General features: G+C 43.3%; 1 protein-coding gene across 3 annotated transcripts in view; it reads left to right on the top strand.

The window, feature by feature from the left end:
- The window catches only part of POLI (DNA polymerase iota), a 67917-nt gene extending 55463 nt beyond the window's left edge, over positions 1-12454 (top strand). For 2 of the 3 annotated variants that reach the window (XM_085875471.1, XM_085875469.1), the window contains 2 exons: positions 1058-1227; positions 8168-12454. In XM_085875471.1, coding sequence (XP_085731597.1) covers positions 1058-1227; positions 8168-9282 — 1285 coding nt within the window. In that variant the 3' untranslated portion in view covers positions 9283-12454. The remainder of the gene's footprint in view (positions 1-1057; positions 1228-8167) is intronic. The other variant, XM_085875470.1, reaches the window with a different exon arrangement.
- The last annotated feature ends 1084 nt before the right edge of the window (positions 12455-13538 follow it).

Below are 13538 nucleotides of genomic sequence, written 5' to 3'. Positions count from 1 at the left end.
AGTGAATTTCTGTGACCTTCTTTCTCTGAAAATACTTTTTTTTCGACAATAGCGAGGCTCATAGAAGAGCAAAGTTAAATTTACAGTTGGGGTAGCGGGGCAACAGTTAGGCACAACCGACAAGGGGCTAAACGGCCAGGAAAGGAAGGGAGAGAGAGGGAATGGGAGGCATGTAAGAGGGTTGGTTTCGGAAAGGTTAATGGGGATAATAAAGATCATAGGTCAGAATTTCAGATGACAAGAGATGGTAGTGCACTGCTTGCATGAAATCTTGGAGGGAAGAATAAAATGGAGCAGTCTTCAGAAGGTGGTTCATAGATGGGAGAAGTGAGGAATAAAAGAGTTGGGGTGTGCAGTACGTCTAGATTTTGCAAGTTTATCCAGCAGGGGATTGCTGTTGGAATGGGGGCATTCTGGAATTCCTGGGGTTTGTAATAATCTGTAATAATAATAATTTTTGAATTGTAATACTCTAAATATTTGCTTACAAAAATCCCCAGTCAGTCTTCTACTTCTTTAACGGCCCAAATTATTCCCACTCTATTGTGGGGTCGACTGGGGATGGGGTACAGATCTAGTCCAAATCTTTCACTAACCAGCTGGCCAGGTCTGACCTGACTGACATTCAACAGGCAGGAATTTTGAATTTGGCCAGGGAGCTATCGATAACTCGCCTTCTATTTGCGAAAGATCCCATGGGATCTTTAACCTCCACGAAAGAGTGATGCTGGCAGATGGGTCCTTAATGTCCTTCAGATGGACCATGCACACATTGATGCTTCGCCCTGTCTGCAAAACATCAGGGTCACAGGTTTAAGCTGGGCCAGGATTCGAACCCAGGATAGAGAGCTCAAAGTCGAGTACACATACCTCTAAGCTTTGATGCCAGCTCTACAATTTTCCTGTCATTTTGAGATATCATTTATTCATTGATTGATTGATTCATTGTTGTGTAGTTGTTAAAAGTTGTAGATCAAAACGATGCTCTCATATAAACAAACTATGCTGCCTTGAACTTTCAGAGTGATCTTCATGCCAGCTCTCTTGTTGATTTCAGGCTACACAAGGACGGGCGGCTACCAGGGACAGTACGAGTCACAATCCGCCGGGCATTCTCTGGAAAAAGTCAGAGAGATGCAGCAGGGTTGAATGACACAATGCACTGCTTGAGGCGGGAGAGCCGGCAGTGTCCGGTCCCAACCGCTGCACAGCGACAAGTACAGCAAGGCACGTGAATCTCAGAAGGATGTGATCTTGAGGCATGATTTACTTATTTTTTGAAACATTCCGATGATTGATGCAATGAACGGATACTTGAAAAGAGCTATTTAATAAAAACGAGCAAAAAATTGAAAGAGTTAGTCATAGATAGCTAAGATTATGTGTTTATGACCTACAGGTGGAATATATTGTTGCGAATTCGCGCCCGCCGGCGTGTGATTGGCCGCTCGACTCGAATGGCGGCCGCCTCGCCCACCGGAACGGACAATTCCGTCGTGACCCTCTCGGAACAACGCCAGGAACCAGTCATGGGTGGGGGTTTAACCCCACCACGACCGTGCCAATTGGCCACCCGAGCAGGATAGGGTTGCTCGCCAAATTCGATCTACCTAAGTACCTGCACGGATGGTCGACCGGGCGATCGTACCTCGCCGCAGGCCGACTCCGGACACGAACCGCTTAAACGGTCCGTTACGTGCTATCGGGATAACCGAACGGTGTTATCGTCGGCCTCGATGATTCCGATTAATTATCGGGCGTTTTAAGCCCACAACGAACCCGTTTACGTGAAGCAGGATGGAGGGTCAATAAAGAAAAGACAAAGCGAAACGGGAAAACAGTTCACACAATGCACATTTATTACGCGACACACGGAAAGCACACATATACAGCCAAACAGTCAGAATGCACCTATATCAGGTAAACAAAAGAAACAACGATGCAGAGTTACAACCGAATATGCATACACATGGCAACACTTACACAGTTCTACTTTACAAGACACGGCGCCAACCCACATTTACTCAAAAGCAAAGGAAAGAAGCCACCCTCATGGACAAGGGGGCAGACGGGCCTGTAGGCCAATATGTGCGCGGGACCTGAAGAAGTGGCCAGGTCCGCGAGACCGGGTGGATCCCGGGTGGGGCCAAGCCGCTCTGCGCTTGCTGAATGGACGGATCAGAAGTGGGCGTGTAGCATTCTTGATCCGAATTTTCCCTCGGAAAGGCCGCTATTTGCACTCGCGGCTCGGTGCGTATCGCTTGAACGAGACCAAGACAGCCCGACGCTCAGTGTTCACAGGTGATGCGGGAATGGCCGTAGAACGAGAGAGGTGAGGGTGGTGGAGGGTTTATCGGTGGTGGTTTGATGGTTATGGCGGTTGATTCAAAATAAAGATAGAACAGAAAAATGCCTTACTCAAAGCGTCGCAGTCCGAATGAATCACATAATCTCCTCTAAACAACGGGTTTGGGGCTAAATACACATGTACTTTGAGTTTTCTCACCTACGGGACCTGAATGGTGGTTTGCGAATTTCCACAGCCGTAACAATATATATATATATATATATATATATATATATATATATATATATATATATATATATATATATATATATATATATATTCACAGCAATGAGATATGAAGTGAGGTTTTGTTTGTGTACTTGGGTACTCGGAAGTGGGGGAAAAGAGTTGGGGGACACAACTGTCATCCCAGAGAGTGTGGGTTTAAATTCAGCTGAAGGCACAACTTGGGATTCTAATTTTCTGTAAATAAAGCTAATCTATTTTGTTCTTGTCAGATTTATGTACTGTACTGTATATAACAGGCTAATGCTGTCTTTCTGTCTGTCTGTCTGTTCAACCCTGAAACATGAAAACACTCCTCAGGGAGAAAAAAATATTTCTTAAAAGTTGCTTCAAATTAATCCAAACCTCCAGAGAAATTGTAAATTTTACATCCTCGTGGAGGATGTCTAAGTCGTACTCACGTTGTTGTTCTTCATCTTCTTCTTGTGGACTTTTTTCTTTCATAGCCAAAAGTTTTCATCAAAACTTCCTGAAACTTGGCATGTATATATAAAAATACCCTGCGCAGACAGTAACCATCTCCGATTTTGAAAATTCCTCCTAGAAAAAAAAAGTTATGACGTCAAAATATCTCCGCTAATGGAAATCGCCAAAAAATTATCTCCGAAACTCGGCAAGCTTTTTGAATTATGTTTGCGGGAATCGAACAGGGCATTCACAGAGATGAATTACCGCACATATGATACATCACTATGACATCATATCAATTTTTATGACGTCATTCCTATTTTTTGTCATTGTTTGTTTCACAACCCAGAGTTTTCATCGGATCTTCGTGAAACTTGCCATGTATATGCAGAAAGCCCACGCGCAGGCAGTAACCATCTCCGATTTTGGAAATTCTTCCTAGAAAAAAAGTTGACATCATAATATCGCCGCTAATGGAAATCGCCTATACCATTATCTCTGAAACTAGGCAAGCTGTTTGAATTTTGTTTGTGGGAATCAAGCCGGGCATTAGCACAGATAATTTATCGCAAACCTGATACATCACAATGACGTCATATTCGTTTTTATGACGTCATCATTATGAGGTCGAGGATCTTCGCTCATTTGAGCTTGTTTTTTTCAATCAGTCAATAAATTTAACCCAGGCAGTGTATTGTTATACTCGTGGGGTTTATTGTTTAATGATGGTGCACTCGTGGGGCTGGGCTTGCAACGATGAGAAGCTGTGACCATTAGAGTGTATCTCACGTGAAATGCCGGGTCGGCTGGGGAACCAGAATAGCTCCTTTCTTTCTTCCTTTCCTTCCAATTTTATGTTATTATTTTGTTAAAACAGATCTTTCTTGTCGACCTTCTCCCTATCTCGAGGGGTTGACATAATTTAATGGACAAAGAACTACGATGGTGCACGTGGCATCGGGAAGTAAAGAGGAAGAGTGAGTCCATCCATCCATCCATCGGGACCATACTCTGTGCAGACCATTGGTGCTATATAAGCGGTCTCCTTGGCTATTGGACACAATCCTGGGTGGGTCGCCACTCCGACATAGTATCTCACCAAGCTGGCACTCATTTTGCCGACCTCGAAAGGACGACAGGTGGAGTCAACCCTACCTGGTATTAATTCAACAGCTGAGTGGGATTTGAACTCGGGATCCGAGGATGCCAAGCCCACCACCCTCACCATTAAACCAACACCAGGCATAAGAGTGAGTCGAGGGAGAGGAAAAAGGCGGGAACGAACGCAGGACGTGCGGTCCGGCGTGTGATGAGAAACTTGTCCTGAAAGAGCTCTTTGAGGATTTGTGTGATCCCCCCCAAGGGCTGCCTGTTGGAGCCACCATCTGTGTTGAAGAGAATGGAGTGGAGGAGAGCCTCTTGGTGCATGTGGATCATGTAGTAAAGAAGGAGAAGGAGCCGAAGCGTTTGCTCCTGAGTATCGTCCGAGCCGACCTGAGGCAACGTGCGGCTTCAAGGTGTGGCAGGAATTGCTCTGGTTCATTCGTTGGTGAAGTTTGAGAACACATCCAGAGAGAGAGAAGGGTGGTGGTGAGGCATCATCCTTGTGGCCTGTGGCTGGGGCGAAGCCGCTGGAACGTCCACTCAAACAGACCTGAATTCTTCTTCCCCCCCCCCTTTTTTCCTTCCCCCATTCTTTTCTTTATATCTTGTCAAATATTCCTTTGTTATTTTGCTCTCCCCCTCTCCCCCCTTGGGATTAGCTGGAGATATCTGGTGGGCCATTTAATTGTCTTGTCCATATTTTATTGGTGCTTGTCTGTCCTTTAACTACCTAATCATTACCACCGCATATCAGCGGGTTTTCTAATCAATATGACTTATCTATCGCTTGGTGGTATACCCTGTGTTTTCTTTATCCCGAGTTAAGGATTTGCATTCATTCCACTGTTTTGAATCTGCAATGCATGACTAGATCTGCATGCATTTGCATGCTGTATGTTGAAAAATGGGGGGGGGGGTGTAAATGTGCATCAGCATTTGGTAACTTCGCTCGGTCACATCTGACTGCTTATATGGCACGACTACACATGGGGAATGTATTGGTCTCCCGAGCACGTCAATTAGGACCTCCGGAGCAATAGGCCATACCCCGAGCCCTTTACCCAGGGGCCAGGTCATAACAGTATAGGCAGCAGATCGCTGCCTCGATCACTCCCAAAAAATTTTTTTTATTCCTGTGAATAAATACATATATCCTCCCATTTTTGAGCTCTTTCAACTAGCGTAAGAATAAAAGGTTTCCTTGTTTTTTTCTCTTTTTTTTTTTGGTAATCGTGTGGTATTCCTACCACAGGCTTCTGTGAGTTGTGAATAAAAGTCCAGCTGGCTCACTAATGACTCAGGGAGGGAATGTTCTCGCTTCTCCTCTTGATCTTCTCTGCCTCTGGTATCATTCCACAATTCATGGATCTCTCTTGAGTCCCTTCGGGCAACTTGGAACTTGGCAAGTAAAACACGGCACATGAAAAGTCAGTGCTTCCAAATCTCCCTTAATGTAAAACGCCTTTTATATATTTTTATTTATTTTTAAAAAGCTTTTTTTTTGACGACAGTATTTTGTGTATTTGTAATAGTTCATTGTTCTACTTTATTCATATACTGAGGAACTGCTGTGGTCCCAGTGTGCTCATATTGTCCACATTCATTGTTTATCATTTACACATATTGTGTGTATATGCCAGGCGTTGGCTTAATGGTTCGTGTGTTGGGCTTGGGATCCTCAGATACTGAGTTCAAATCTCACTCGGATGTTGAATTAATACCAGGTGGGGTTGACTCTGCCTGTCGTCCTTCCGAGATAAGCAAAATAAGTGCCAGCCTGCTGGTATACTGTTTCGGAGTGGTGATCCATCCAGGATTGTGCCCAATAGCCAAGGAGACTGCTGAGGCAGCACCAACGCTCTGCACAGAGTATGGTCCCGATGGATGGATGGATGGATGGATGGATGTGTATGGGTATAAACTACAACGCGATGAATAGGTGCTGTTGTAAAGAAATGTAAATTCATGGAAAGATGGTGAGATGAGGAAGGAAATTTCAAAAGTGAGAAAGATTGCAGGTAACTTGTATGATGGTTGTTGTGGAGGATATTTTCACAAGGTACCACTCCTTGTACCATTTACCACTCCCCAAAAGTATCGTCAACGTAAAAAACAAAACAGTGCAATTGTCATAGATTTTCCGCAAGATCGCATTAACACCGCGACTGCAACAGGAATTGTTTGAAAAGATGCAAGTTTGATATTATTGTATTTGGAGAAGTGTCCACAAATTTTGGCTTCCATTGGGAAATCAGGACAGATGTTTTAAAGTATCAAGGGTCACATGTCGTCAGTAAAACAGTTTCCTATCTGTTCTCCCATTGTTAATTGTCTTTGTATTGCCTGATGTAAGTAAGATCGAAACTAGTTTTTAGCTCACCTGTTCGAAGAACAGAGAGCTATAGCGATACCCCCGGCGTGAGCGTCAGCGTGAGCGTGAAAATGTTAAAGTTTTTGGTGCAAGTTATTTCGAAGCTTGCCATTCATTTAATATGTGTACTAGGATGCTGATATTTGGCATGGAGGTTCCTTTGGGGTATATTATTGATGTAGTGAAGTTGAAATAAAAAAGTAATTTCAATTTTTATCTTGCCAAAACGAAGTTTTTGCAAGATATGTTAGTCAACTTGTATGTTTTTTTTTTTTTGTTTGTCTGTAATCACGTATAAAAAATTCTGCAGAGCACAGTTATCATTGGAAATTTTTGTAACTTCGCATATCAGAGGCCTATAGAGGTCCCTTTCAGTGCACAAAATTTTGAAGGTCAAGGTCAAAGGTCAAGGTCACTTTGTCGCAAATCAGGGGCGTCGACGAAACCCTTATTTTTTGAGTAATTTTGATCGGATCGTCTTCAAACTTCATGGGAATATAACTCATGGTCTGGCGCTCAGCTGATTAATTTTTGGTGGCGATTGGCCTTGACCTTCATATGTTTTTTGTTTTTTTTATTGGTCTGTAATCACGTATAAATCACTCTGCAGAGCACAGTTATCATTGGAAATTTTTGTAACTTCGCATATCAGAGGCTAGAGAGGACCCTTTCAGCGCATAAAATTTTGAAGGTCAAGGTCAAAGGTCAAGGTCACTTTGTCGCAAATCAGGGGAGTCGACGAAACCCTTATTTTTTGAGTAATTTTGATCGGATCGTCTTCAAACTTCATGTGAATATAGTACATGGTCTGGCGCTCAGTTGATTAATTTTTGGTGGTGATTGGCCTTGACCTTCATGATTAGCACCTCAGGTCAAACATATTTGACCCCAAGGTCAAATTTTCAAGTTTTAGGAACCATATCGTGTAGTACCTCAAATTGAACACCTCGATGAGTGCTTTCTAGATATGTCAAGCTTGAGACATGACGTCATTTGGTGACGTTATGAGGCAAACGCATATTTTTTTTCATGGTTACTCTGTAGAACGATTCTCATCGGAATCTCTCATGGGCAGATATTCCTCAAGGAGTCGCTCCTGGTGGATAGCAGCTCTGTTCACCTCAGTGTGACCTTAAAGAAGTCACACGTCGTCACCTTTTGGCAAGATACGGGTCACCCTGCGGGTGACATTGGTTTATTTTTAATTTTGACCTGTTTTGAACTTAACTTTTTTGTAGCACATCAACAAAGTTTTTGGTGCAAGTTATTTAGAAGCTTGCCATTCATTTAATATGTGTACTAGGATGCTGATATTTCGCAGGGAGGTTCCTTTGGGGTATTTATTGATGTCGTGCAGTTGAAATTAACAAGTAATTTCAAATTTTTTAAATTTTTGACTTGTTTTGAACTTAACTTTTTGTAGCACATCAACGTTAAAGTTTTTTCCTTTCTAATGTTTTTATCTACCACACTATTTTTTACTGATTGCAATATACAAATACATATATTGCTTTAAAATTATTTGGATCAGACTTCACTGCAATGCTTTATTAAAAATATTATTAGACTAGTCTTTTAAAAACGATAAATGTATAAACAGGCAAGCATTGGGTGGCTTTGACACCACTCTGGTATATATATATATATAGTACTCATACCATGTCTTTGTTTGTTTTTTGTTTTTTTTCCAGCAGGTGATTTCCTTCAAGCAACACGACCTCTGTTGGTGATCCTTATGAAGCTTTTCCATAAATTGGTGGATGTCACTAAACCTTTCCACTTGACTTTAATAAATGTTTGCTTCTGCAAACTGACTAGGCCTTCAAACAAGGATATAACTGAAAGGTCCATTGACGACTTGCTGGCTTCATCATCACATTTATCACAATCAAAGATGTTGAAACGCTTTATCTCCGGCAATGACGATTTTGAAGGACGTCGAACTTTTGAGGAGTTGAAGTCACTGTCCACAAAAGATTCCGTTTCCAATGTGGAAGGGCAGCCTACAAGAAAGCGCCAAAGAACAATGCACGACGCTCTGAAAAGAGCTGAATGTCAGGCGACTTCCTCATCACAGGCCACTGTACAAAATGTAGACCGGGAGGTATTCCTGCAGTTACCGGTAGACATTCAGGAAGAAATTCTTGCGAACTGTCCTCGAGAACAAGCTTGCTTATTGTCGACATTAGTTTCTTCGACCGAGCTACATTCCGTCCATCAGGTAGAAGTTGAGAAACAGAAATTTTCTGACCGCTTGACAGGGTGTACAGCACTGCCAGAATGCTTGACCACAGAAGCACCTTGTATGGAACAGGAGGTGCGACAAGAACCCGTTTCGCCCATCAAAATAGTGCTGGAGGAAGATCGCTTTTTAACAAAGCACAATTCACCTTGTACGAGTACCTCTGAAATTGTAACAACAACAATATCACCTCTTCATGGTGACTTCACAGAATGGCAGGACGAGGAGCCGGATAATCGGCTCACCGACCTCGATGCTACCAAGAACACCCATATTTCAAGGAGCGGTACAAGGTTCTCTTCTGATGAACGAAATGCAGACTTCGATCTCAGGACCTCGACAACACCAAACACTCTCCTTGATCAGAAAAGCGATTTCACCTGCAGCAGTGATCACGGCTCTCTGCCCAATGATGTGGATCCGCAGGTTTTTAGATTTCTCCCAGCCGCTATACAAAATGAGCTGCTGGCTTCGTGGAGAGCCACTCCACATGTCTGTGAGACACCTTCGTTAAAAGCAGCAAAACAATCTCAGGGCATCGAGAGATATTTCAAAAAGAAATGACGATTACTTATTATCCCTTTATTTTGGAAATTATAAGTGTGTTTTATATCCCCTGTAAGCTGCATTATTAATAAAACACTGCTTGGATATACATGTCACACTTGACGTGCGTTCTCATGCCACACAAGGGGAACTGCACATTGCGAGTCGCCAGGATAGATATTTTTATATAATTTATTTTGGAGCAACTTGCATATGTAAGGACAAAAATACATGCTGTTCACCCTCCTCCTTGAGCCATCCCCCCATCCATACAAATATGTTTCCCCTCATCAACCCAGATAGATTTCAGGTAAAGAATATAAAGGGACGCAATAGAGTGACACTTAGAGGAAGTAGAGGGAAGGGGAAGAATGAGACTAGGGGAAGGGGCAGGAGGACGACAAATGGTGAACGAGCAGAATACAAGCTCGAACATAGCAATAAGCGTACTGACGGAGCAGAAGGGAAAACTGGGATGAAACAAAAACCGGAAAGGTAAGTGGAGGGAGAGGGGAGAGAACAACCTGAAAAGAAAGGGGTGGATCTTGGTTGGTTGATAAGGGGAAACATATTTGTATGGATGGGGGATGGCTCAAGGAGGAGGTGAACAGCCATCTTGAAGTCCTGGGAGAGAAGCATGGGATTGAACAGAAAGGAAGTTGGTTCCACAGGTGAGAGAAAAAGGAACAAGTTAGTGGAGGTGAGTGGGGAGCCTAGATTCTGGGAGTTTCACCAGAAGTCAGTTACTGACAAAGCGTGTGTGCCCTGGAGAATCCAAGAGGGTACAGAACTTGCAAATGGCAGAGTGTGCAAGCCGATAAATGAGACAGATGAACACAGAGGCCACCAACCGTTCTGTGTTGTGAGAGTAACAAGCCCAGATGTTAAGCTTTATCACAGAATTTGAGAGCATTTGGTCTGCACAATATTAAGATGTGAAAGCTGTGAGGCAGGAGCACCAGCCCAAAACGGAGAGCAGTACTACCTCAAGTTGTGTATGTGAGGCCTTGTAAGGTGTTAGAATTTCAGATTTGCTAAGGAAAGACTTGGACCCAGTTGAGATTACGAGCGTGGAGTTAGTCAGTAAGCCAAGTGTAGAGGTGGCCTTGGATGCCATAGGCAGAGTTTGGAAAGCAAAGCAGGATGACAGACTGTACCGAATGCTCGAGATGTGTCTGAAGAGATGGCTCTGATGTCATGTCTGACATTGAGGGCCTCCAACCATTGTTTGGCAGCGTGTCTAGGGTGGAGTACCTGAGTCAAAAACCAAACGGATGGTCTGAGATCAGGACGTTGGAGAAAAGGAAGGATTTATTGTCAACTGGATGATGGATTCCATGACTTTGTTGATAATGGGCCTGTAATTAAGATGTTCTTCCTTTGTGTCCCTTTTGTATAATACAGTGACATGATTTGACTTCCAAGTAGACAGAAGATGCTGTTCTCATGAGTATAGTCAGCTGTTTTGCCATTTTAATGAATTGGAAGCGCAAGAAGGAACCTGAAGAAGTAAAAAAACAAAGATGGAGTCATCAGGAAGAACCTGGACAGGATTCTGGTTTCAGCGGCTACTCTCCAACCCTCAAAGCCATACAGGCAAAGCCAAGTGAGCCTTACAGGAAAAAAAATCTGCAAGAATTCACTTCTCCTGTGAGAGACAGATAATGAAAGAGAGGAAAAGAGATGAAAGAGAAGAAAAAGCAAGAATTCGAATGAAAAGAGGATTGTGAATAAATAAATACATTTTAGAAAGGAGCAAGGGAAAAAGTGAGATGAGGAGAGAGATCGTAGATCAGAGGCAGATTTGACAATGCACCACCAGGACTTTTGGGTGGGAGACGGGTTCACTCCCTCATGTGGACAACACATTTGTTGTGAACTTTGTGGAATGATGTGTGATAACCTCTGGGCGGATTTACCTTCCATGGAGAGAAGGGGAGTTATTTTTAAGGCAACCACCTCACTACTGGATTCAGTGTGCCAGTGAAGAGAGGATGGGTCCCATAGCTGCAGTCCAGATAGATATATCTGTGAGAGAGAGAGAGAGAGAGAGAGAGAGAGAGAGAGAGAGAGAGAGAGAGAGAGAGAGAGAGAGAGAGAGAGAGAGAGAGAGAGAGAGAGAGAGAGAGAGAGAGAGAGAGAGAGAGAGAGAGAGAGAGAGAGAGAGAGAGAGAGAGAGAGAGAGAGAGAGAGAGAGAGAGAGAGAGAGAGAGAGAGAGAGAGAGAGAGAGAGAGAGAGAGAGAGAGAGAGAGAGAGAGAGAGAGAGATAGATAGATAGATAGATAGATATATGCTTTCCATAGAATGATTCTGAGGCAACATCAATAACCAGCATTGTGGGGATAAAAGACCAACCTGAAGTGAGACCAACCTGAAGCTCTACAATCCGTGTCAGCCAATCTTTGTGAATTTCCAAACTCTGCGGCACTGATTGGGGGTGGGGGAAGAGAGACTTTCTGACAACAACCAGAGAGATGTGGACCCACTTGACATCATTAGATTAACCAAGCAAAGAAGAAGATGAATAGGACACTCTTAAATGGAAAGTAATTGGTCATTACCAGTTCCAGAAAGAAGGATTTGGCATTGACAGAAATGCAGTTCAGAAAATTCACAGATTGGGTCCATCCAGCCCCTTGGAGTCACTGGGGTCCTTCACAATGCCATGGCTGGTGGAAGAGGTACCCCAACTCCCAACCAATTGGCATGGTGACAGTGTAAATCACCGCACACGTGGAAGAGGAATTTGAAAGCAGTTATTGAGCAAAGTTATTATTATAAAAACAAACGAAAGGGGATTATTATGAATAGTAAAGATCTCGACAACCACTGGTCCGATCGAATTGAAACTTGCCAGATATATTGCTGGGGACCCGAGGATGTGCCTTTTCAAGGTTTGATATTAATCGGACAAGTGCTTCCCAAGCTATGCCCATTTATTTACCAACCAATGACAGGAAACGTTGCTGCGTAGGCGTGGCTGTTGGGGAAGAGATCCTCTGCTGCATTCCCCATTACGGGTTACAACGTACGGACTTCTGGATAGTGATGACTTACTGTATCTATCTATAATTCCAGGAATGTGTGTGTGTGTGTGTGTGTGTGTGTGTGTGTGTGTGTGTGTGTGTGTGTGTGTGTGTGTGTGTGTGTGTGTGTGTGTGTGTGTGTGTGTGTGTGTGTGTGTGTGTGTGTGTGACCACTGTTTCTCAACAACCGCTGGTCCGATCGAATTGAAACTTGCCAGATATATTGCTGGGGACCGGAGGATGTGCCTTTTCAAGGTTTGATGTTAATCGGACAAGTGATTCCCAAGTTATGGCCATTTATTTACCAACCAATGACAGGAACCGTTGATGCGGCCATTTTTTATCAACCAATGACAGGAAGCGTTGCTGCGTAGCCGTGGTCGATGGGAAGAGAAACTCAGCCGCGTTCGCCATTACGGGTTTTTTCTCTTCTCTCCTCTTCGTGTTTTTCCCTGCGAAAAGGCAAAATACGTTGGCGCTAATTGAATAATTGGCCATTAAAAGCCTCCGTATTCTTGCCCTGGACGAGGAAACAAAGAAGAAGCGCCGTTTCCTCAGCGATGTTGTTTATGAAGAGGTGCTAACGAGATAAAGGTGTGTACAATGTACATGGAGACGATTTTTATTATTATTTATTTATTGAAGAAAAATTGTTCCAAAAATAAATTATCAAAAAAAGTGCACAACTTTTTTTTGTTTCCAATTGTCAAAACGGTCTGGCCTTTGGAAGTGTTAAGGAATTCAGCTCCATTCAGCATGCTTGCCAACGAAATACATCTCAATTTGGTGGTAAAAACGATTCACAACGACGAGTTTCCTTACTCATTGCTCTGCAGTCTGCATTCAACCCCTTCCTTGACCTCATTTCATCTATCTATAATTCCAGCAATCTTTGTGTGTGTGTGTGTGTGTGTGTGTCTGTGTGTGTCTGTGTGTGTCTGTGTGTGTCTGTGTGTGTCTGTGTGTGTCTGTGTGTGTCTGTGTGTGTCTGTGTGTGTCTGTGTGTGTCTGTGACCACTGTTTCCCGACAACCACTGGTCCGATCTAATTGAAACTTGCCAGGTATATTGCTGGGAACCTGAGTATGTGCCTTTTCAAGATTTGATATTAATCGGACAAGTGATTCCCAAGTTATGGCCATTTATTTACCAACCAATGACAGGACACATGCTGTGTAAGCGTGACCGATGCGCCATTTAGTTACCAATCACAGGACACGTTGCTGCGTCGGCGTGGTCGATGCGCCA

The sequence above is a fragment of the Eptatretus burgeri genome, chromosome 3 (assembly GCF_056783735.1).
Source record: "Eptatretus burgeri isolate ZD-2024b chromosome 3, Ebu_testis_v1, whole genome shotgun sequence".
Classification (NCBI taxonomy): Eukaryota; Metazoa; Chordata; class Myxini; order Myxiniformes; family Myxinidae; genus Eptatretus; species Eptatretus burgeri.
This window is presented reverse-complemented; position numbering and strand designations above follow the sequence as displayed.